The following is a 21,788-nucleotide window of genomic DNA, read 5'->3' as shown; positions in this document are numbered from 1 at the left end:
ACTGATTTGAATGGGACCAATTAAGGACGGTACATAATCATCAAAGCTGTTTCTTGAGGTAAAAGCACCTAAATCTCCCTTAACAGTGGAACTATAGATTATTCATACTTGAACAGCTATGAAAATCGAAAACCAAAATCACAAGTAGAATTAAACGTACCACACCCAGCAAACGAAATTGATAGTAAAACAAAGCTCATTGTAATTTATAATTAAAAAGTACTAATAACAAGTGAAAACTAGGAATCAACTTAGTACAGCACTGATGTTGAATATGTAACAGCCCTTCAGGATATCATAGAGGAGGGGCATTGCAGCCTCTGATGGGAGTCCTCAGGAAACTCCAGCAGTATGTGCATTTGGTTTTGGGATAACATCTCTGCTGATAACCTCAGGAACCTAAAGATGAATATTATAGCAGTGTATATCATTTGACAAAAAAAACAAAGTTATGCATTTTGGATCCATTATCCAGCATTTAAGAGGACCCTTTTACCTTTCCAGTGGCTGCATATAATAAACTGACAATCTGCTGTAGCTGAAGCTATTGTTAATTGCAGGATGGTCAAAATTTATATTAGGCGAAGAAATAAAACTCTTGGTTGTGTGGTCCTACAGTAGCACGCAAGACAGTGAAGATACTGTGGAAAATATCGGGGGCTTGGAGGAATTTTCCTTGGTATACTCTCTTTTTTAAAGGTTACTAAAATGATCATGGAGATGAAGTCACTTCCCTTGGGAAGTAGGCTAAAATGAGATTCTCTGAGCAGATAAGGAAAACAGTAATGCTGACATCAATAAAAGGGTATGGATGTGGCAGTCCCACACCTTTTCAAAAAAAAATTCCAAAGCATTAGAGCCAGGAAGAACCACCTGAAGCTTTAATAGGATGGTTATAAGAAAAAAGATGGCTAAAAGGGAAAAGAAAATACAGTAGTTATTTACATTTTAAAAAATGAGCATTGGGATGCCTGGGTAGCTCATTCAGTTAAGCATCCAACTTCGGCTCCAGTCATCTCACAGCTAGTGGGTTCGAGCCCCGCATCAGGCTCTGTGCTGACAGTGCAGAGCCTGGAGCCTGCTTTGGATTCTGTGTCTCCCTCTATCTCTGCCCCTCCCCTGCTTATGCTCTGTTGCTCTCAAAAATAAATAAATGTGAAAAAAATTATTAAAAAAAAATGAGCACATAGGATTAGGTATTCCTTCAGGCTCTACACAAATAGAGATTTAAGAGACAGTAATACTAAGTTAATCAGCCAAATCCTCCCATGAAGTTATTTTATCACTGGACACCTGTTCCTTGGGCACACCAGAATATAGGACATTGTTCTTGAAAGAAATCTGGGTAACCTGTCTTTTTTTGTGTTTAGAGGTTTTATTCCCTGAAAGTTGCTCCCAAAGTGAAGACCACAGCTGCCCCTGCAGGAGTGCCTCCACTTCCTCAGGACCTTGAGGTTAGTCCCACTGAGTTGCTCACTGAAACCCATACATGCCTTACTGTCTTTGGTAATATGAAAACATTGATCACATCTTACTTTATTTTAAATACAGTTTACCAAGTTACCAAATGGCTTAGTGATTGCTTCTCTGGAAAACTATGCTCCTGCATCAAGAATTGGTTTGTTCATTAAAGCAGGCAGTAGATATGAGGACTCCAACAACTTGGGAACCTCTCATTTGCTTCGTCTTGCATCCAGTTTGGTAAGCGTCTTTACTGCCTCACTTTGTTCAGAAATGCTATAGTATCATGGTCTTACAGAAAAGAAGTATAGTGGTAGCACCTGGGTGGCTCTGTTAATTAAGCATCCAACCCTTGATCTCAGCTCAGGTCTTCATCTCAGTTGTGAGTTCAAGCCCCACGTTGGGCTCTGTGCTAGGTGTGAAGCCTACTTAAAAAAATACATAAGTAAAACAAACAGAAAAGAAAAGAAACACTATAGTGTACTTTTGGCAAATTTTAAAAGGATCTGCTATTTAGGTAAAGTTCTTTTTGAGTCTAATGACAACCAGACATTAGATTGTGGTACAGTGTGATGTTTGGCAGTAAAAAATTACTTAATACGGTTGTTGTTTCTTTTTCCAGACTACAAAAGGAGCTTCATCTTTCAAGATAACCCGTGGAATTGAAGCAGTTGGTGGTAAATTAAGGTATGTTAAAAATAAGTAATAAGAGGGGCGCCTGGTGGCTTGGTCAGTTAAGCGTCCGACTTCGGCTCAGGTCATGATCTCACGGTCCATGAGTTTGAGCCCCGCGTCAGGCTTTATGCTGACAGCTCAGAGCCTGGAGCCTGTTTCAGATTCTGTGTCTCCCTCTCTCTCTGCCCCTCCCCTGTTCATGCTCTGTCCGTCTCTGTCTCAAAAATAAATAAACGTTAAAAAAATTTTTTTAAATAAGTAATAAGAAATGATGAGAACACCAGAAAATACTCAACTGTAAGAGAACTTTTCTATCTTATCAAGGTGATTAAGGATTTGTGAAGACACAAGAAGAAGGCTAATCAATTTGACAACATCAAAATGTAAAACATCTTTATGACTTAAAGTAAAAATTCAAGTAACTGGCAGTAAATATTTGCAACATAAACACGGAAATTATTATTTGGAAAAATAAAGAACTACAAATTAGGAGAGGACAAGCAAAATAGGAAATGGATGGACAAAGGATAGGAACAGTCTATTCCCAGAGTAGGAACCCAGAAACACTGATCTTTACTTATAATCGACAGTGTCATGCCGTTACCTGTCAGATTTATAAAAGGTCTTGGCAGTGTTAAGAGGGAGAATCTCTTCTACAGTTAGTGGAATAAACTGATACAAGTACTTAGGAAAGAATCAACAAATATCTAGTAATACTGAAAATGAGCATATCTTACAGTCCAAGTTTTTAATCCACATGCACAAAGACTGGAAACAATCTAAATGCCATCTTCAGGGAAATGGATAAATAAAGTATAGTCTAGTGATATGATGGGACTAGTATACAGCAGTTAAGGAATGAACTAGATTATTCTAGTTAAATGTTTTGTGGAGAAACAACAGATATTTTTAAGGTATCATTTTAAAAACAATACATAGTGCTTACCATTGTGTTTGTCTCTAGAGTGGGAAAGAGGGAGTGAAAGAGTTAGCCAGAGAAGGGTACAAAGAGATCTTCAACTTTAATTGCCATTTTTTTTTAGTTAGGGTAAAATATACATAATTTACTGCTTTAAGTGTACAGGTCTTTGGCATGAAGTGGCTTTAGGAAACCATCACTACTATACATCTCCAGGTTGTTTTTTTTGTTCCCCAACTGAAACGCTCTAGCTATTAAACACTAACTCTCCTTCTGTCTTTGGCCACCCCTTATAGTGACCATTCTATGTTGTATGGTTTAGAGTTCTCTAGGTTCCTCCTAAAAGCAGAATCATGATATTTGTTCTTTCTGATTTCTGATTTCACGTAGTTTAATGTCTTCAAGGTGCATCCATGTGTAACATGTCAAGATTTCCTTCCTTTAAAGACTTTTTAAAATATTTCAAGCTTTAGTTGACGAATATGTGTGCTTTTACACTTCAGAATAAGTTTTCCAAAGGAATTTGTTGATTTAACAAAGATATAAGGAAGCCTTATTCTTCTGATTTAGATAATTCATTGTAATTTATTTCTGATTCAGTGTGACTTCAACCAGGGAAAACATGGCCTACACTGTGGAATGTCTGCGAGATGATGTGTAAGTACCTGCATGTGCTGAGGACATCTGCTTTTAAAGAAATCCTAAGCTGCTCAGTTCTTATCCTTTTTAATGTGGCGTTATGACCTCTGGTTTTGGTCACAAACTATAGAACGCTATGCTTACCACAAGGCCTAAAACTTAATATAGAGAGCAATTACATTTATGTAGAATGGACTTTGGTTTTAAATTTTTGACCTGAAACTCTTACCTTGATGTCTTCTATAGTGATATTCTAATGGAGTTCCTGCTCAATGTCACCACAGCCCCAGAATTTCGTCGTTGGGAAGTAGCTGACCTTCAGTCTCAGCTAAGGATTGACAAAGCTGTGGCTTTTCAGAATCCACAGGCTCGTAAGTATATTTTCAGATCACATTCAGTTGCTTCTAAGATACTGGGTTTTTGAGGAAAAAAATTGCTGTTGAAATTTTCTTCTGCTTGAGTTTATAAATAACTTTTCCAAAAATTTGTCTAGTTTCTTAACTGTGTTCTTTTGTTTCTAAACATTTATGTTGTTGATTATTTTTCATCTTTGATGGTATGTAAATTAATCATAGAATCCCTGTTTTAGTATTTAGAATCCAGTGTTTTTTCAGTAGTTTGCTTACACCAAACCGAGCAACAGTTCGTAATTGGTGCTGCTATTATTGTTTAGCCAATTCACCTTTACTAGATGTTTCCAAAGGAAGCAACTTATTTTTTTTTTTTTTTAACTTTTTTGGTGTTCGTATTTTGTGTTTATATGATAACTGTCGACAAGTGTGACTAGCAAAACAAATACGTAAGCAAGCAGCACTGACTCTTGGAAGTCACACAGCTTCGGCAGGAGCAGAAGCGTGCGGGTGGACCACTCGGGTCTAAGCAGGTGACCAGCTGCAGGGGCTCAGCATGGGATGCGCTTCACTCAGAACGCAAGCCTGTCAGTGTCTGGAACGTATGAGAGCTTGGTTTATGTTAGCTAATACTATGTTGGTGATACTGTTTTACAAAGGAGTATAGTCTTCATTACTCTGGACCTCCACCAAAGAAATAGATGGCCTGTAAGTCATCTTTTCTACAATTTTCTATTTCTTCCCTGCTGTTAGTGAGGTTCCAGCCTTCATCCTTTCTATCTGAACAGTTATTGCTGTCTCCTGGCTGGTGTCTGCCCCCAGGTCTACATCTTCGTCCATCTCCCACATTGCCATCAAGCGATCCTTCATGAAAACCGTTTAAAGGCTTCTCAGTCTCTGTTGCATAAAGTTCAGACTCTTCAACTTAGCATGTGTGATAACTTTCACCATCTGACCCCTGCCTACCTCCATCGCTTTTTGTTGTATCTTCTTCCCCTCCCAACTGCATTTCCCCTTTGAATCTGTTATCCTACTGGATGCTTTTGTCTGTTTTCTCTGCCTGAAATGCCACTCCCTAATCATTCTCCTGGGAAACACCTACTCCTTATGTAAGACTCATCCTGGATTTTACTTCTGGTGCTCCTTCCTGATTCCCACTGCCCTTCCCTTGTGCCCCTGCTGCTTTTTTCACATCCTGCTGACATCAGCTTCATCATGCTTTCACAGTTTTTCCTCTCAACATTTTGAGGGCAGGCATTGTGTCTTACTCATGTCTCTATTTCCAGCACCTAACACAGTGCCTGGCATAGAGAAATTGCCCAAATAATGAGCAAATGAAAGGGACATACCTCGAAGACACTGACTGAAGCAGGAAAGCAAGAACAGTGCCAGTCACCAGTGAGGAGTGCAGTTTGACCTCCGAGAGCTAGTAAGATGACTTAACACTGGCACTTTCATACCTCTTTCTAACCTGACAACTCCTCATTACTTAGAGAGCCTCGGAGTAAAATTCAGGTAAATGACTTATCCAAGATCACATGGCATGTTGGTAGCAGAGCTATAACTCAATTCAGACTTGCTGAAACCCAGACCATTCATTATAGTTTCCAGACGATACCAGGTAGATGAGAGAAGTGATCAGGTGGACCCCGTGATGTAGAAGCTGCTTTCACATAATTTCTTGCTTTTCTCAGCACATTGAACTGGCAGAATTTTAAAATTCAAGCCTTAATCTTAACACTTGAATGCCATAAGGTGACCAAAATTGTAGTCTCATTGCTTTCCAGGTTCTGAAAATGTTGACTTTATTTGAATTGTATTTCCACAAGTGCTTCTTTACTTATTTTACAGGTGTCATTGAAAATTTGCATGCTGCAGCTTACCGAAATGCCTTGGCTAATTCCCTGTATTGCCCTGATTATAGGATTGGAAAAGTGACACCAGATGAGGTACTGATAAAACACATTACCTTTTACAGTGTGCTTCTTTTCACTGCCATTTCAGGTTTGTTAATTTTTCTTTTCATCTTCAAATTTAAAAAATTCACCTCCTGGCTTTTTTTTTTTTCCATCAGCTTGGCTTTTTAACTAAAATTCTATCTGAACAATTTTTACAGCTTTTAACTTAAAGTTTTGAATCACAAAAGGAATATATGAATTTCAGAAAAATCCAGAACAAGTAAAAAAGAAAACATTTCACATACCTAAGGTCACTGAATGTTAACTGCCTAGATATATTTTCCTCTAGACCTTTCTCTGTTTATATGTGTCTTTTTAAAGCAGTATTTAAATGTTAAATTTAGTAATCTTGTGACCAAAAGTCTTCTTTAACTCCTCTGAATAGGCAGATAGGAATGAACCCGTATCACTTCCCATCCCTCGTTAGCCTGCTTACTAGCTCATTCGCCTCCTCCAGCACACTGACCTCACTTTGCTGGCAGTACAGACTTGCCACATGTCACAGCCGTATGTATAACCTAAAACTTCACTTCTAAAATGTGAAACTGAAACCTTGAGTATCAAACCTGCAAGTGTAGATATGCATATATAATCTTAATTTCCTACTCCTTCCATCCCCCCCCAAATTTTTTTTATCAAAAGATATTAAGAGAAAAATTTGCAAAAGAAAGAGAATTGGGAACTATTAATATTCGCAAAGTATATATAACTTGGAAATTAAGGTTTTATTCTTTCATTTCTGGTTAGCCACTAGAGCAAACTGAATTGTATATTCTATCCCTTTACTCTTTTATTTCCTGGTTAGAAAACCATCCACTTATCAATCAACAGTTTAATGCCTACCATTCATATGGCACTTTAAAAAAAAATTATAACTGATATGATCCAACTTAAATGCTAAGCATTTTTCATAAGACTGGCCGTCAGTGAGTTTTGAAATTTTTCAGAAATCAATTTCACCCATGTGAAAATATATTATTAAGATAACTAAAAGAATATATAGAGCAAAACATCTACAAGAATGTCAACTGTAACATTGCTTATAATTGTGAAAAATAAGACACAAGTTAAATACCCAACTTTCTGGGACTGAATAACTCACTTAGTTATCTGTAGAATGGACTTATTCAGTCATCCAAAAATAATTGATACGGAAAAATTCCATAGCATATTATCAAGTGAAGAAAAGACAATTTACAAATAGGGATATACCATAGGGTCCCAATTTTAGAAAATAAAGTGTGTGTGTGTGTTGTGTGTGTGTGTGTGTGTGTGTGTGTGTGTGTGTCTGTGTGTCTGTGTGTCTGTCTCCTGGGCAAGATGTTAACCATGGTTATCTCAAAATTATTAGCATTTTTAATTGTGTCCTTAAAGGAAATTCTAAAGAAATTGGTGGTAGACTACCTTGAACAATGGCAGCATTCAGTAGAAAAAATATATATATATATGACTTTCCAGGGTGATTCCAGAGATTTAAGCACCATTGGCTTTAGGGCATAAATTGTGGTAACTTGATTCAGTCTCATTACCTTAGCCTAGTGATTCTTAACATTATGACCCATTCCCAGGGAACTTTTTTTAGCCAATTTCTTATACCCAGTATTTTTAATATCATAGATACACTCTGTGTTTATATATGTATACATATATATATTTGTATTCTATATATGAAAGGATTAAAATGTTTTTCTTGCCCCCAGGAGCCAATTTTCAGTCCCTTGGGAGCAATAGTGGGCCTTTTGAGAGTATGTTTTAGCCCTACTTTTGTATGTTAGGTCTCAATAATATAAACCAGTGATTCGCACATCTCACTGATCTCAGATCACCTGGGGATTCATTGGATGGACAGATGGTTGGTTGGTTTTAAATCAAGATTCTGATTCCACATGGAATCTAGTATATCAGTTTGTAGAGTGGGCCTAGGAATGGGGTGGGGGTCAGAGACAGTGACAGTGTTTGTTTTTGTTTTTTAAGCTCCAGCTAATTTTGTTATCCAGGTTGGAAACCCTGATATAGACTGTAATCTCCTGACAAGGAACCCTTCAAAGATGGGTGTGAAGGATATAGGAGGGATATGGTGATATAACTGTTAGCCCTACGGTAGAATGTTCGTGGTACCTTATTACTGTCTATAAAGAGACAAAAGAAATCTGATGCACATCTGCTAAAATCATCTTATAATAAAAATCATAAACTTAGTCTCATTTTTTTTCAAGTTCAAGCCAGTGTGTGCTCTGATTTTTTCAGGCCTTTTTTAATTCCTTTTTTTCAGTACAGATTTATTGAGATATAATTCATGTACTGTATAGTTCACCTACTTAAAGTGCACAGTTCGGTGGTTTTCATTATGTTCATAGTTCTGTAACCATCATCATGTTAAGTTCTAGTTCTGAATTTCAGCAATAGTTTTAAAAATTAAATCCGTATTAAAAAAAATTAAATCTGTATAATTCACCACTAGGTAGTTCACTGCAGCAGCCTTTAAGCCTGAGTTTTTATTTTCTCTTGCGCTGCAGTTTTAATTGTTAGTGTTTTGTATTTCTACCTATATAACCTCATAAATGTTTTTAACTTCCTCAGTTACATAACTATGTGCAGAACCATTTTACAAGTGCGAGAATGGCTTTGATCGGACTTGGTAAGTTGGGAATTGCTTGCAGGTCAGTTTGTTTCCTTAAGAACAGTAACTAATTGGGGCGCCTGGGTGGCTTAGTCGGTTGAGCGTCTGACTTCAGCTCAGGTCATGATCTCGTGGTTCGTGAGTTCCAGCCCTGCATCGGGCTTTGTGCTCATAGCTCGGACCCTGGAGCCTGCTTCAGATTCTGTGTCTCTCTTTCTATTTCTCCCCCACTCACACTCTGTCTCTCTTTCTCAAAAATAAATAAATATTAAAACAAAAATTTTTTTTAAAAGAACAGTAACTAATTATGTGAGCACATGATTGAATGAAATTTGATAACTCAGTCCTCTGTTTATGTTTACAGTCCTCAGGCACTATGTGATGGGATTTTAATTCTCAGGTTGTTTTGTTTTAGAAAGCAGAATTCAACATTTATGTAAAAAAAATTACAGTATTTGAAAAATCTTTGACAAAGGACAAATGTCTCTGAGCAAAGAGCTTTAAAAGTATTTTTGTTTTGGTTTTTAAAGATGTATAATATAATTGATAATAGGCAAAGGGCACGAACAAACAAGTCATGGGGAAAATGTTTGTATATATGTGTATATGGCCAATTACTGTAAAAAAAATAGCCTCACTAGTAGTTAAAAGCTTCTAACCTGTGACATTGGCAAAAATTAAAAGATTGACACCACCCAGTATTAACCAAGGTATGGAGAAATAGGCACTCTTAAAAATTGTTGATGGAAGCACAAACTGGTCCATTTTTGGAGGTCTCTTTAAATATATTAAAATTCTAAATGTTGACAGCTTTAGACCCAACAATTTTATTTTTAAGCATTTATCATACAAAAACAGTTGGTCAAGTTTACAAAACAGTTGCACAAGGATATTATTTGCAATATTGGGTTTTTTTGTTCATTTGTTTTATAAATAACACTTTAATAGAGGTATCATTCACATACCATAAAATCCACCTTTTTAAAGCGTATGATTCCATGGGGTTTATTATATTCAGAGAGTACTATGACTATTAACACTGCATAATTTCAGAACATTGTCATTATCCCCAAGAGAGGCTATATTTATTAGCAGTCACTCCCCTGTTCTACCTCCTCGCCTTTGACAACTGCTAATCTACTTCCTGTCTCTGTAGAATTGACTTGTCTGGACATTTCATATAAATAAAATCTCATAATATGTAGCCTTTTGTAGCTGGCTTTTTTTCAGTTAACATAGTGTTCTCAAAGTCCATCCCTATTGTAATGTACCAATGTTCCATTCCCTCTTCTAGCTAAAAAATATTCTATTATCACTTTTTGTTCATCCATTCATCACTTGGACATTTGAGTTGTTTTCACCTTTTGGCTATTGTAAATATAAATATTCATGTATAAGTTTTTGTTATATGCCTGTTTTTAATTCTTTGGGGTATATTATTAGAAGTAAAATTGCCAAGACATATGGTAAGTGTTTAATCATCTGAGGAACTGCCAGACTGTTTCTGTGGCAGTTGAACCATTTTAGTGTTTCCACCAACAAGTGCACAAGGGTTCCAATAACTACGCTTTCTCACCAACACTTATTATTATCTGTCTTTTTGATTATGACCATCCTTGTGCGTGTGAAGTGGTGTCTCATTGTGGTTTTGGTTTGCATCTCCCTAATGACTAAGCACATTGAACATCTGTTTTTGTGCTTTTGGGCCATTTGTATATCTTCTTTGGGGAAATATATATTCAGGTCCTCTGCCCATTTTTTAGTTGGGCTGTTTGGTTTTTTTATCGTTGAGTTGTAAGAGTCTTTATTCTGGATACTAAATCCTTATCAGATATGTGATTTGCAAACATTCTTCCCCATTCTGTGGGTTCTTTTCACTCTCTTGAAAGTGTTCTTTGATGCACAATGCAATATTGTTTTTAAAAAGTTTTTTTTTTAATGTTTATTCATTTTTGAGAGAGGGAGAAAGTGAACAGGGGAGGAGCAGAGAGAGAGGGAGACAGAATCAGAAGCAGGCTCCAGGCTCTGAGCTGTCAGCACAGAGCCCAACACGGGGCTCGAACTCACAAGCCAGGAGATCATGACCTGAGCTGAAGTTGGACGCCCAACCGACTGAGCCACACAGGCACCCCTGCAATATTGTTTTAATAGCCAACTATTGGAAACAGTCCATCAAAAAGGAATTGATTAAATAAATGGTGGTACATCCATAAAATGGAATTTTTTATAACCATTAAATGTTTGCTGTAAACCACTCACTTAGATCTAAATTACAAAAGACAAGTTAGAAATAATATGAATAGAGTAACACCATTTAAAAAAAAAAAAGGAAAATGATAATATTCATATATGTGTAGTAAAAAGTTCTAGATGAGTATATAGTAAAGTATAAGTGGCATCTCAGGGAGGGTAGCATTTTGGGAGCGTACTCTTGTTTTCTTTACTGTTTTTTTCTATAAAAACTTGAATTGTACAGTCATGTATTTAAAAGAGGTATTTTACAATTGTGTTTTAGAAATGATGGTTCTAGCTTGGTTTTGTTTCTGTTGAAATAGGTGTGAGTCATCCTGTTCTAAAGCAAGTTGCTGAACAGTTTCTCAACATGAGGGGTGGGCTTGGTTTACCTAGTACAAAGGCCAGATATCGTGGAGGTAAGTAAGCATTTTGTTCTGTTAGGACTAATTTATCAGAAGGATGTTCCACATCAGAATAGCATATTGGTGTGGGATAGGCCTGATTAGTTACCACCAAACAGACTCCGTGTGGAAGGAAGGGAATAGATTGGTTGGGTGTTGTGTATTAAACATGTTGTGTATGTGTGTGTGCGCGCTGTGGGGAGAGCAGAATGACATGCTAAGAGCACCAGGCCACAGGAAAGTTTAATTTCAGTGAGTTAATACTGTGTTGTAGAGAATACAGAATAAAACCTGTGGGAAACAAGCCCCTTTCTTCGTCACTCTCTCCTTACATGGCACCAGGTGAAATCCGAGAGCAGAACGGAGACAGCCTCGTCCATGCTGCCCTTGTAGCAGAAAGTGCTACAACAGGAAGTGCAGAAGCAAATGCATTTAGTGTTCTCCAGTATGTCCTTGGTGCTGGACCACACGTCAAGAGGGGCAGCAATGCTACCAGCTCTCTATACCAGGCCGTTGCCAAGGGAGTTCACCAGCCATTTGATGTGAGTCTGAATAGTCAGTATCTCTCCTTTTGTTTTTAAAGGGTCAGTGTGTATGATGTAGTCCTGTTAATCTGCTCTTCAAATAAAATCTTTGTAAAGTTGAAGAGATAGCCAGGCTTGAGTTTAGTTCCTTAGAGGATCTAACTAAAAACTTACTGTCTTTTCAATTATATTCTAGTGTAGAAAGAAATAAATGCTTAAAAAGTGAGAGATTCACACTTCAGTTCCCTTTATTTTTTTTTAATGTTTATTTTTTGAGAGAGAGAGAGCGCGAGCGCACAGGGGAGGGGCAGAGACAGAGGGAGACACAGAATCCAAAGCATGCTGCAGGCTCTGAGCAGTCAGCACAGAGCCCAATGGGGGACTCAAATTCACAGACCATGAGTTCATGACCCGAGCTGAATGAAGTCTGATGCTTAACCAACTGAGCCACCCCGGTGCCCCAGTTCTTTGAAGTTTTAGATATTAAACATTTTCCTAGATTCTAATCAGTCTTTCTTCTAGATTTTCTTCTGTCCCCTTGTGTTCTTATGGCTACTTTGTGAATTTCACTGCACTTTCCAACCAAAGGTACAACATATACACTAAGAAACAGTTTATGGACCCACCACTCCAGATTGAGATTAAGTTAAAATAGAAAAATTATGACATTTAATTTTAATGAAAAGCCATGTTCCTCTCAAACACACCTTTTATAACAGTGAGGAAAGTGCTAAAGCTTTCAAAATAATGATACTTCAAATCAAGAGAATGTAAAATGTCAGCCAACAAACTGTTATGTAATGAGCACCCCTTGTTTGCCCAGTGCAATACCCCACATGACCTTCAACAAAAGCCTTTAAGAGGCAGTAAATGTACTGAATTTTAGGACTAAATATTGGTCGTGATTTTACAACAGTATATGGCACAAGTAGATAATCTTTGGCCATATGACACTTAAGAGTGGAATTAAAATCAGTGGTGTCAACACAAAATGAACCAACCTTTTAGAGTCCAAAAGTAGGAAAGAGTTTTATTGGAGCTCCAAGTTAGGACAGCTGCCCAGGAAACATGCTCTTCACAGGGAAGAAAGTGCTCCAGAGAATGAACAGTTTTTACAGGGTTATATACTTTTTACGTCCTTTGAAAGCTCTGAAGATTATAGGTTCTCATTCAGGCAGGAATCACAATTTTACTGTAAAGAAACGCAGGAGTCTGAGCACTGATTGTTATCTCCTGGACAACATGGTTTTCCTTTAGGCTACTCATTCACAAAGTAGATATAAAGTGCGTGTGTGGTAGGCCATAAACCACGCTTTCGATTTGAACAAAGTTTATGATACGCAGTCCTGTTGACTCAGAAAGAAATCTAAAATGATTTCCCTGTATATCAGGCCTTCAGAGCGTTTTTCTCTCTTAAGTGATAGTTTTTAAACCTTTTTTTTTTTAATCCCATATAGTTCCCCAACTGCAATGCCCAACACAAAAATTTTCACTTTTAAAAAATTTTTTGAATGCCCCCTTGACATTGAAAGCCTTGGAATCTTCTGTACAAAGCCTTTGGTGTTCCCTGGAGCACAGTTTGAAAACCATTATCTTAAATTAGTTCTAAATTAAATTATAGCTGCTACTTTTTAAATTTCTTCTACATGTCATCTCTCCTCATTCATGGTCTATTCTGGGTTTTTTTTCTTCATACTTACTCTTCACCATTGAATGTTAATGATGCTTTTGGGTGGCTGGAGTTTAATTCTAATCCAGTGACATAATTTAACAGAAATTCCTACTTCAGCATTTGGCCAGAAATTTGGGGTATGAATAAGATAGTCTCAAAATTGTAATTAAACTTCAGGTAATTAAAGAGCATTTCTTCTTGTGGTGCCTGGGTGGCTTAGTACTTTGGTGTCCGACTCTTGATTTTGGCTCAGGTCATGATCTCACAGTTTGTGGGTTTGAACCCAGTGTTTGAGCCTGTGCCATTTGTGTGAAGCCTGCTTGGGATTTTCTCTGCCCATCTCTCTGTCTGCCTTTCCCCCACTTGCACCCATGCTCTCTCTCTCTCAAAAATAAACTTTAAATAAAAAAAAAAATCATCTCTTCTTATGCTTTATATTGGCCAAGTCAGTGGTTCTCAAATTTTAACATACATAAGAGTCATCTGGAATTATTTTTAAAATGTGGCCTTCCAGATTGCATCTACAGGGATCTGGGTGAGTGAATCTGTTGTAGAAACCTGAAAGTCTTTTTTTTTTTTTTAATATGAAATTTATTGTCAAATTGGCTTCCATATAACACCCAGTGCTCATCCCAACAGATGCCCTCCTCAATTCCCATCACCCACTTTCCCCTCCCTCCTACCCCCCATCAACCCTCAGTTTATTCTCAGTTTTTAAGAGTCTCTTATGGTTTGGCTCCCTCCCTAACTTTTTTTTTTCCCCTTCCCCTCCCCCATGGTCTTCTGTTAAGTTTCTCAGGATCCACATAAGAGTGAAACCATATGGTATCTGTCTTTCTCTGTATGACTTATTTCACTTAGCATAACACTGTCCAATTCCATCCACATTGCTACAAAAGGCTATATTTCATTCTTTCTCATTGCCAGGTAGTATTCCATTGTATTTATAAGCCACAACTTCTTTATCCATTCATCAGTTGATGGACATTTAGGCTCTTTCCATCATTTGGCTATTGTTGAAAGTGCTGCTATAAACTTTGGGGTACAAGTGCCCCTATGCATCAGCACTCCTGTATCCCTTGGGTAAATTCCTAGCAGTGCTATTGCTGGGTCATAGGGTAGATCTATTTTTAGGAACCTCCACACTATTTTCCAGAGCGGCTGCACCAGTTTGCATTCCCACCAACAGTGCAAGAGGGTTCCTGTTTCTCCACATCCTCACCAGCATCTATAGTCCCTGATTTGTTCATTTTAGCCACTCTGACTGCATGAGGTGATATCTCAGTGTTGTTTTGATTTGTATTTCCCTGATGAGGAGCGACGTTGAGCATTTTTTCATGTGCCTGTTGGCCATCTGGAGGTCTTCTTTAGAGAAGTGTCTATTCATGTTTTCTGCCCATTTCTTCACTGGATTATTTGTTTTTCAGGTGTAGAGTTTGGTGAGTTCTATATAGATTTTGGATCCTAGCCCTTTGTCCAGTGTGTTATTTGCAAATATCTTTTCCCATTCTGTTGGTTGCCTTTTAGTTTTGTTGATTGTTTCCTTTGCTGTGCAGAAGCTTTTTATCTTCATGAGGTCCCAATAGTTCATTTTTCCTTTTAATCCCTTGCCTTTGGAGATGTGTCAAGTAAGAAATTGTTGCGGCTGAGATCAGAGAGGTTTTTTCCTTCTTTCTCCTCTAGGGTTTTGATGGTTTCCTGTCTCATATTCAGGTCCTTCATCCATTTTGAGTTTATTTTTGTGAATGGTGTGAGAAAGTGGTCTGGTTTCATTCTTCTGCATGTGGCTGTCCAATTCTCCCAGCACCATTTGTTAAAGAGACTGTCTTTTTTCCATTGGATATTCTTTCCTGCTTTGTCAAAGATGAGTTGGCCATACGTTTGTGGGTCCAATTCTGGAGTCTCTATTCCATTGGTCTGTGTGTCTGTTTTTGTGCCAATACCGTGCTGATTTGATGGTTACAGCTTTATAGTGGAGGCTAAAGTCTGGGATTGTGATGCCTCCAGCTTTGGTCTTCTTCTTCAATATTACTTTGGCTATTCGGGGTCTTTTGTGGTTCCATACAAATTTTAGGATTGCTTGTTCTAGCTTCGAGAAGAATGCTGGTGCATTTTTGATTGGGATTGGATTGAATGTTTAGATTGCTTTGGGTAGTATTGACATTTTAACAATATTTATTCTTCCAATCCATGAGCACGGAATGTTTTCCCATTTCTTTGTATCTTCTTCAGTTTCCTTCATAAACTTTCTATATTTTTCAGCATACAGATCTTTTACATCTTTGGTTAGGTTTATTCCTAGGTATTTTATGCTGCTTGGTGCAATTGTGAATGGGATCAGTTTCTATATTTGTCTTTCTGTTGCTCCATTATTAGTGTACAAGAATGCAACTGATTTCTCTACATTAATTTTGTACCCTGCGACTTTGCTGAATTCATGTGTCAGTTCTAGCAGACTTTTGGTGGAGTCTGTCGGGTTTTCCATGTATAATATCATGTCATCTGCAAAAAGTGAAAGAAAGCTTGACTTCTTCATCTTTGCCAATTTTGATGCCTTTGATTTCCTTTTGTCATCTGATTGCTGATGCTAGAACTTCCAACACTATGTTAAACACCATGGTGAGAGTGGACATCCCTGTCGTGTTCCTCATCTCAGGGGGAAAGTTTTTCCCCATTGAGGAAGATATTAGCTGTGGGCTTTTCATAAATGGTTTTTATGATCTTTAAGTGTGTTCCTTCTATCCCAACTTTCTCAAGGGGTTTTATTAAGAACAGATGCTGAATTTTCTCAAATGCTTTTTCTGCATCGATTGACAGGATCGTATGGTTCTTTTCTTTTATTAATGTGATGTATCACATTGATTTGCCAATGTTGAACCAGCCCTGCATCCCAGGAATGAATCCCACGTGATCATGGTGAATAATTCTTTTTATGTGCTGTTGAATTCGATTTGCTAGTAGCTTATTGAGAATTTTTGCATCCATATTCATTAGGGATATTGGCCTATAGTTCTCTTTTTTTGCTGGGTCTCTGTCTGGTTTGGGAATCAAAGTACTGCTGGCTTCATAGAATGAGTCTGGAAGTTTTCCTTCCCTTTCTATTTTTTGGAACAGCTTGAGAAGGATAGGTATTATCTCTGCTTTAAATGTCTGGTAGAATTCCCCAGGGAAGCCATCTGGTCCAGGACTCTTATTTGTTGGGAGATTTTTGATGATTGATTCAATTTCTTCGCTGGTTGTGGATCTGTTCAAGTTTTCTATTTCTTCCTGTTTGAGTTTTGGAAGTGTATGGGTGCTTAGGAATTTGTCCATTTCTTCCAGGTTGTCCAATTTGTTGGCATATAATTTTTCCTAGTATTCCCTGATAATTGCTTGTATTTCTGAGGGATTGGTTGTAATAATTCCTTTTTCATTCATGATTTTATCTATTTGGGTATTCTCCCTTTTCTTTTTGAGAAGCCTGGTTAGAGGTTTATCAATTTTGTTTATTTTTTCAAAAAACCAGCACCAGGAGGGAGGCAGGCCCATCAGAGGGATGGATACACAGAAGCACAACGTTGGGCATTTGCGCGGTGCAAGCAAGTTTGGTGACGTGAACTGGTTCCCTTTGGAATTTTGGCTGGGGGATGGGACAGGGAAATGGCGCTTGCCAGAGCCTTTGTTCCCCCACCAAGCTCTGTCCTTCCGGGGCTCAACAACTCTCCCTCCCAGTGTCTTCTCGCCATTCCCGTTCTCTGAGAGCAGAGCTGTTGACTTTTAACGTTCGAAATGTTAAGTCTCGCTGGCTGTCAGAACTCACGGAGTCCGGCCCCTCCGCTTTTGCAAGCCAGACTTCAGGGGCTCTGCCTTGCCCGATGGGCTGCCCCTCCACCGCCCCAGCTCCCTCCCGCTAGTCCGTGTAGCACACACCGCCTCTCCACCCTTCCTACCCTCTTCCGTGGGCCACTTGTCTACACTTAGCTCCGGAGAGCCCCTTCTGCTAGTCTTCCAGCGGTTTTCTGGGTTATTTAGGCAGATGTGGGTGGAATCTAAGCAGTCAGCAGGACGCGGTGAGCCCAGTGTCCTCCTATGCTGCCATCTTCCTCTATCCTGAAAGTCTGTATTTTTAATAACAGCTCAGGTGATCCTTACGTAATTTGTCTGCATAAACACTGGGAAACACTATACTAAGCACTCTTGTTCACCTTAAGGAGCTTACCCCTCTGCTCAGAGTGCAGATAGCAATACCCCTGTTATCTAGAGGCTCAACTTGTGGCTACCTTGGACAGCTAAATAACATCCACTAAGCAAACATTTTCCCCCAGTCCTTTGACTTTAGTCTGTAGGAGAAGTGTAGGTGAATTGATGAAAAAGAAGTCACAATAGCAGAAGGAAGAAAGCAAGTTTGTCTAATGCCAGAGCCCACAGTCTGTACCCCTCAGCCATACCGCATCTGTAATAATAATGTTCACACATGAATGTTTAACCTTTAATCATCAAAAGAAGGTTAGAAAGTACCCAGCAAAAAGTAAAGAAATAATCCATTTTAGAAAGATTTAAGTGAAAAAAGTTAAAACCATTATAGTTTTGAAAGAAGTAACCTGTATACAAAACACTGCAGTCATTAACAGAACTGGTTACATGAAATATTAATATATTTTGCTTATACTGTGAAGGTCCAAGTTTTTGTCTATTTGGGAAATTTTGCCCTGATTATCTGGTAAAAGGACATACAGTAAAATTTCATTATATTTCAGGTTTCCGCTTTTAATGCCAGTTACTCGGATTCTGGACTCTTTGGGATTTATACCATTTCACAGGCTGCTGCAGCTGGAGATGTAAGTTGCAGACTCACCAACTCTCACAAGTTTTTTTCTCCTCCATTAACATGTTTTTAGTAAAAATAGTGAGTGAGTGAATGCCATGACTTACCAGAGCTCCATATAGTGTAGTACCATTGAAGTGTGTCTGCAGTGGAAGGAACTTAAAAATGTATACTTGTGCTAGCAGGAAAGAGGGAAGAAGTGCCTCTTTCTTGGCTCTGTTTGGACAAATGACATTGAGTTGTCTCTTGGACATATGTATTGAGAACTCAGGTGAGGTCAAGGCCAAGATGTACATTTGGGAGTCCTCAGTATAGAGATTGTATTGAAGTGAGGGTTGTGTGTAAAAGACTGTAGGAAAAGAAAGCTGAAGCTCAAGTTTAGGGAAGTGCCACCAAGTAACTAAGGAAAATGGCCAAGAAAACAGGAAGAAAAAGAAGAGAACCTGGTATTTTTGGAGGCCAGAAAAGAGAGAATGATTAATATAATTTTCATCCACTGTGGGTTAACATCCATTTAGTTACCACAGGGAGCTCTAGTAGTTATAGCAAACTAGGACATCATTTGGCAATATTATCAGTTTTCACCAGACTGTTGGAAGTGAGCTAAAATTTATAGTGTTAGAGAATAAGTGAGAGGCATAGGCAAGTGGAGCTCAGACTTGCAGGGAAGTAAGTTGTAGTTTTGGAAGAGTTTACACACTGAAAGCAAAGAAAGATTGGAGCATATATAGGAGATAGGAAATTATAAATGGATCAGATCTGAAAAAGCAGGAGCAGATGGGATGTAGAGTACAAGTGGACATTTTAGCCTTGGACACAAAGACTGATGTTGGGAGAAGAGGATATCGAGAAGATGCAGAAGTTCATTCCTGATGAGGTAGGAGACGACATCATGTCTTATGAGAACGGAGAGGACGCCTGGGCACTCAGTCACTTAAGCGTCCAACTTTGGCTCAGGTCATGATCTCATGGCTCATGAGTTCGAGCCACGTCTCTCAGCACACAGCCCACTTTGTTTTTAAAAAAAAAAAAAAAAATTTTTTTTTTAATGTTTGTTTATTTTTGAGAGAGCGCGAGAGCGCACACACAGGCAGGAGAGGGGCAGAGAGAGAGGGAGACACAGAATCTGAAGCAGGCTCCAGGCTCTGAGCTGTCAGGACAGAGCCTCATGCAGGGCTGAAACCCATGAACCGTGAGATCATGACCTGAGCTGAAGTTGGCCGCTTAACTGACTGAGCCACCCAGACACCCCACACAGAGCCCACTTTGGATCCTCTGGCCCCTTTTCTGCTCGCTCGCTCTCAAAAATAAACATACATTAAAAAAAAAATTAAAAAGAATAAGGGAGGAGAGTTTAAAGAAAAGAATGAGATTTGGGACAAACGAATGGCTAGATGCATGGAATGGGCCTCAGTGGTCATGTAGATGCCTCCTTGAGATAGGAGACCACAAATTCATACTGTAGTCACGCATTTCCCTTATTACACATATGTTGCATATTACAGTCACTTCATAATCTTTCTTCAGTAGTATTCCTAATGGAGAAATGGAGGAGGCAGGTAGTAGGGTTGATCCAAGATTGGGAGCCTGCAAAGGAGGCAGGTTAGAAGTCTGGGCAGATGGCAAGAGAGTGGGGCACACTGGCAAGAGTAACTGTGACAGAGAAGTGAAGCAAAAGGACCTCATAGATTGAAAGTGGACAAATCAGGGAACTAAAGATCTTGATAAAGTGAAAGAAAGGGATAGTGTGATTAAAGGCTTAGGCCATGGGACTTGTAACTGGGGATTTCACAGAGCAAATTTAGGTCATGTCCAAATGCTGGGCGTGGCTGTAGAAATAGATAGCTAAAACACAGGGGAAATGAAGGTCCTAGTGTAGGTGATTAGGGATAGGTCAGTAACCCAGAATGGTGCCAAGGTCAGGATGGAGAAAATCATGGGCCAGGTTTATGAACTTACCCAGCAAATAATTGCCGAACATGCACTCACATCGCTGGAACTTGATTCCTTCTTGACTCCAGCATCCCAGGCATGGACAGGCTTTACAGATCAGCTGTACATGGATTACTACTTTCTTCTTAGTGAATAGTAAGGAATAGCAGTATTAATTGCATGACACTTTAATAAGAGTCTAGGGAAATTTGAAAGGTGTTTATTCTCTACAGGCAATTATAAATCTCTGTGTTTGCTTTTCCTGAACCACACTGGCATCCTCTGCACTCTGCCACTTTTTTAAGAAGCTTGGCTACTTGGCTATACTATAAATTGTACAAACAGCTGCTTTATGGAACACTAGAAGAATGAGGAACACATGGTGACAAGAATTCCAAATAGACACTGTGCTAGTTCCCTGGAACTAACGTTTCATCTTGTGTTTCTGCCTCAGTAGAGGAACATTTGATTGCTCAAGACACTTTGGCACTGATCAAAAATGACCAGCTTTTTCTTGTCTGTCCTAGGTTATCAAGGCTGCCTATAACCAAGTAAAAATGATTGCTCAAGGAAACCTTTCCGATACAGATGTCCTAGCTGCCAAGTAAGTTTCAATATTAAATGTGTGTTTTGTGTTTCAGTTATTTGAAAGTTGTATTTTTTTGAGTTATAACAATATTGTGACATGCACAAAAGAAATGAAAGGTAAAGTATTTAAAAGGAAAGGGAACAACCCACATCTACCACCCAAAGATGTAATTATTAACGTTTTGCTTATTTTCTTGCCCATTTTTATACATTTTTAAACATAATTCTTATTATTGTATATATACTTATATAATAGCATGTTTATTGTAGAAATTTTAAAATAAACAACAAAAACATTGAAAACAATCTCTCATTCTTTACCAGTGATTCCTCCTTTTTTTTTTTAATTTTTTTTAATGTTTATTTATTATTGAGAGACAGAGAGACAGAGCATGAGCATGGCAGAGGCAGAGAGAGGAGGAGACACAGAATCCGAAGCAGGCTTCAGGCTCTGAGCTGTCAGCACAGAGCCCGACGCAGGGCTCTAGCTCACAAACTGCGAGATCGACTGAGCCGAAGTCAGACGCTTAACCCACTGAGCCACCAAGGCCCCCCCTCCTTTTCTTAACATTATAATGTTTTCATTCAGATTACTAAAAATGTGTTAGGGGCGCCTGGGTGGCTCAGTCGGTTAAGCGTCCGACTTCAGCTCAGGTCACGATCTCGCGGTCCGTGAGTTCGAGCCCCGCGTCGGGCTCTGGGCTGATGGCTCAGAGCCTGGAGCCTGCTTCCGATTCTGTGTCTCCCTCTCTCTCTGCCCCTCCCCCGTTCATGCTCTGTCTCTCTCTGTCTCAAAAATAAATAAAACCTTAAAAAAAAATTAAAAAAAAAAATGTGTTACAAACAGTATTAACTGGGGCATCAAAATATACTTGTTGGACATTTCCTACAGTTGGAAAGTATAAACTATAAAAGATATCTTTGGGTTTGAAACATTTTTATTTCATATTACTTTCTTGGTATGGATTCCCAACTGGGTCGAGAGCTAAAAATACTATAACCGAAGTCTG

At 38.6% G+C, this 21,788-nt stretch overlaps 1 protein-coding gene across 1 annotated transcript in view; it reads left to right on the top strand.

The window, feature by feature from the left end:
• Window positions 1-21,788, top strand: part of LOC102961769 (cytochrome b-c1 complex subunit 2, mitochondrial) — a 28,166-nt gene that overhangs the window by 1,684 nt on the left and 4,694 nt on the right. The window contains exons 2-12 of the mRNA XM_007084105.3: window positions 1,371-1,454; window positions 1,552-1,701; window positions 2,084-2,148; window positions 3,656-3,712; window positions 3,941-4,065; window positions 5,896-5,993; window positions 8,583-8,640; window positions 11,178-11,273; window positions 11,601-11,800; window positions 18,191-18,271; window positions 20,718-20,794. Coding sequence (XP_007084167.1) covers window positions 1,371-1,454; window positions 1,552-1,701; window positions 2,084-2,148; window positions 3,656-3,712; window positions 3,941-4,065; window positions 5,896-5,993; window positions 8,583-8,640; window positions 11,178-11,273; window positions 11,601-11,800; window positions 18,191-18,271; window positions 20,718-20,794 — 1,091 coding nt within the window. The remainder of the gene's footprint in view (window positions 1-1,370; window positions 1,455-1,551; window positions 1,702-2,083; window positions 2,149-3,655; window positions 3,713-3,940; window positions 4,066-5,895; window positions 5,994-8,582; window positions 8,641-11,177; window positions 11,274-11,600; window positions 11,801-18,190; window positions 18,272-20,717; window positions 20,795-21,788) is intronic.

This window comes from Panthera tigris, chromosome E3 (genome assembly GCF_018350195.1).
Source record: "Panthera tigris isolate Pti1 chromosome E3, P.tigris_Pti1_mat1.1, whole genome shotgun sequence".
NCBI lineage: Eukaryota > Metazoa > Chordata > Mammalia > Carnivora > Felidae > Panthera > Panthera tigris.
This window is presented reverse-complemented; position numbering and strand designations above follow the sequence as displayed.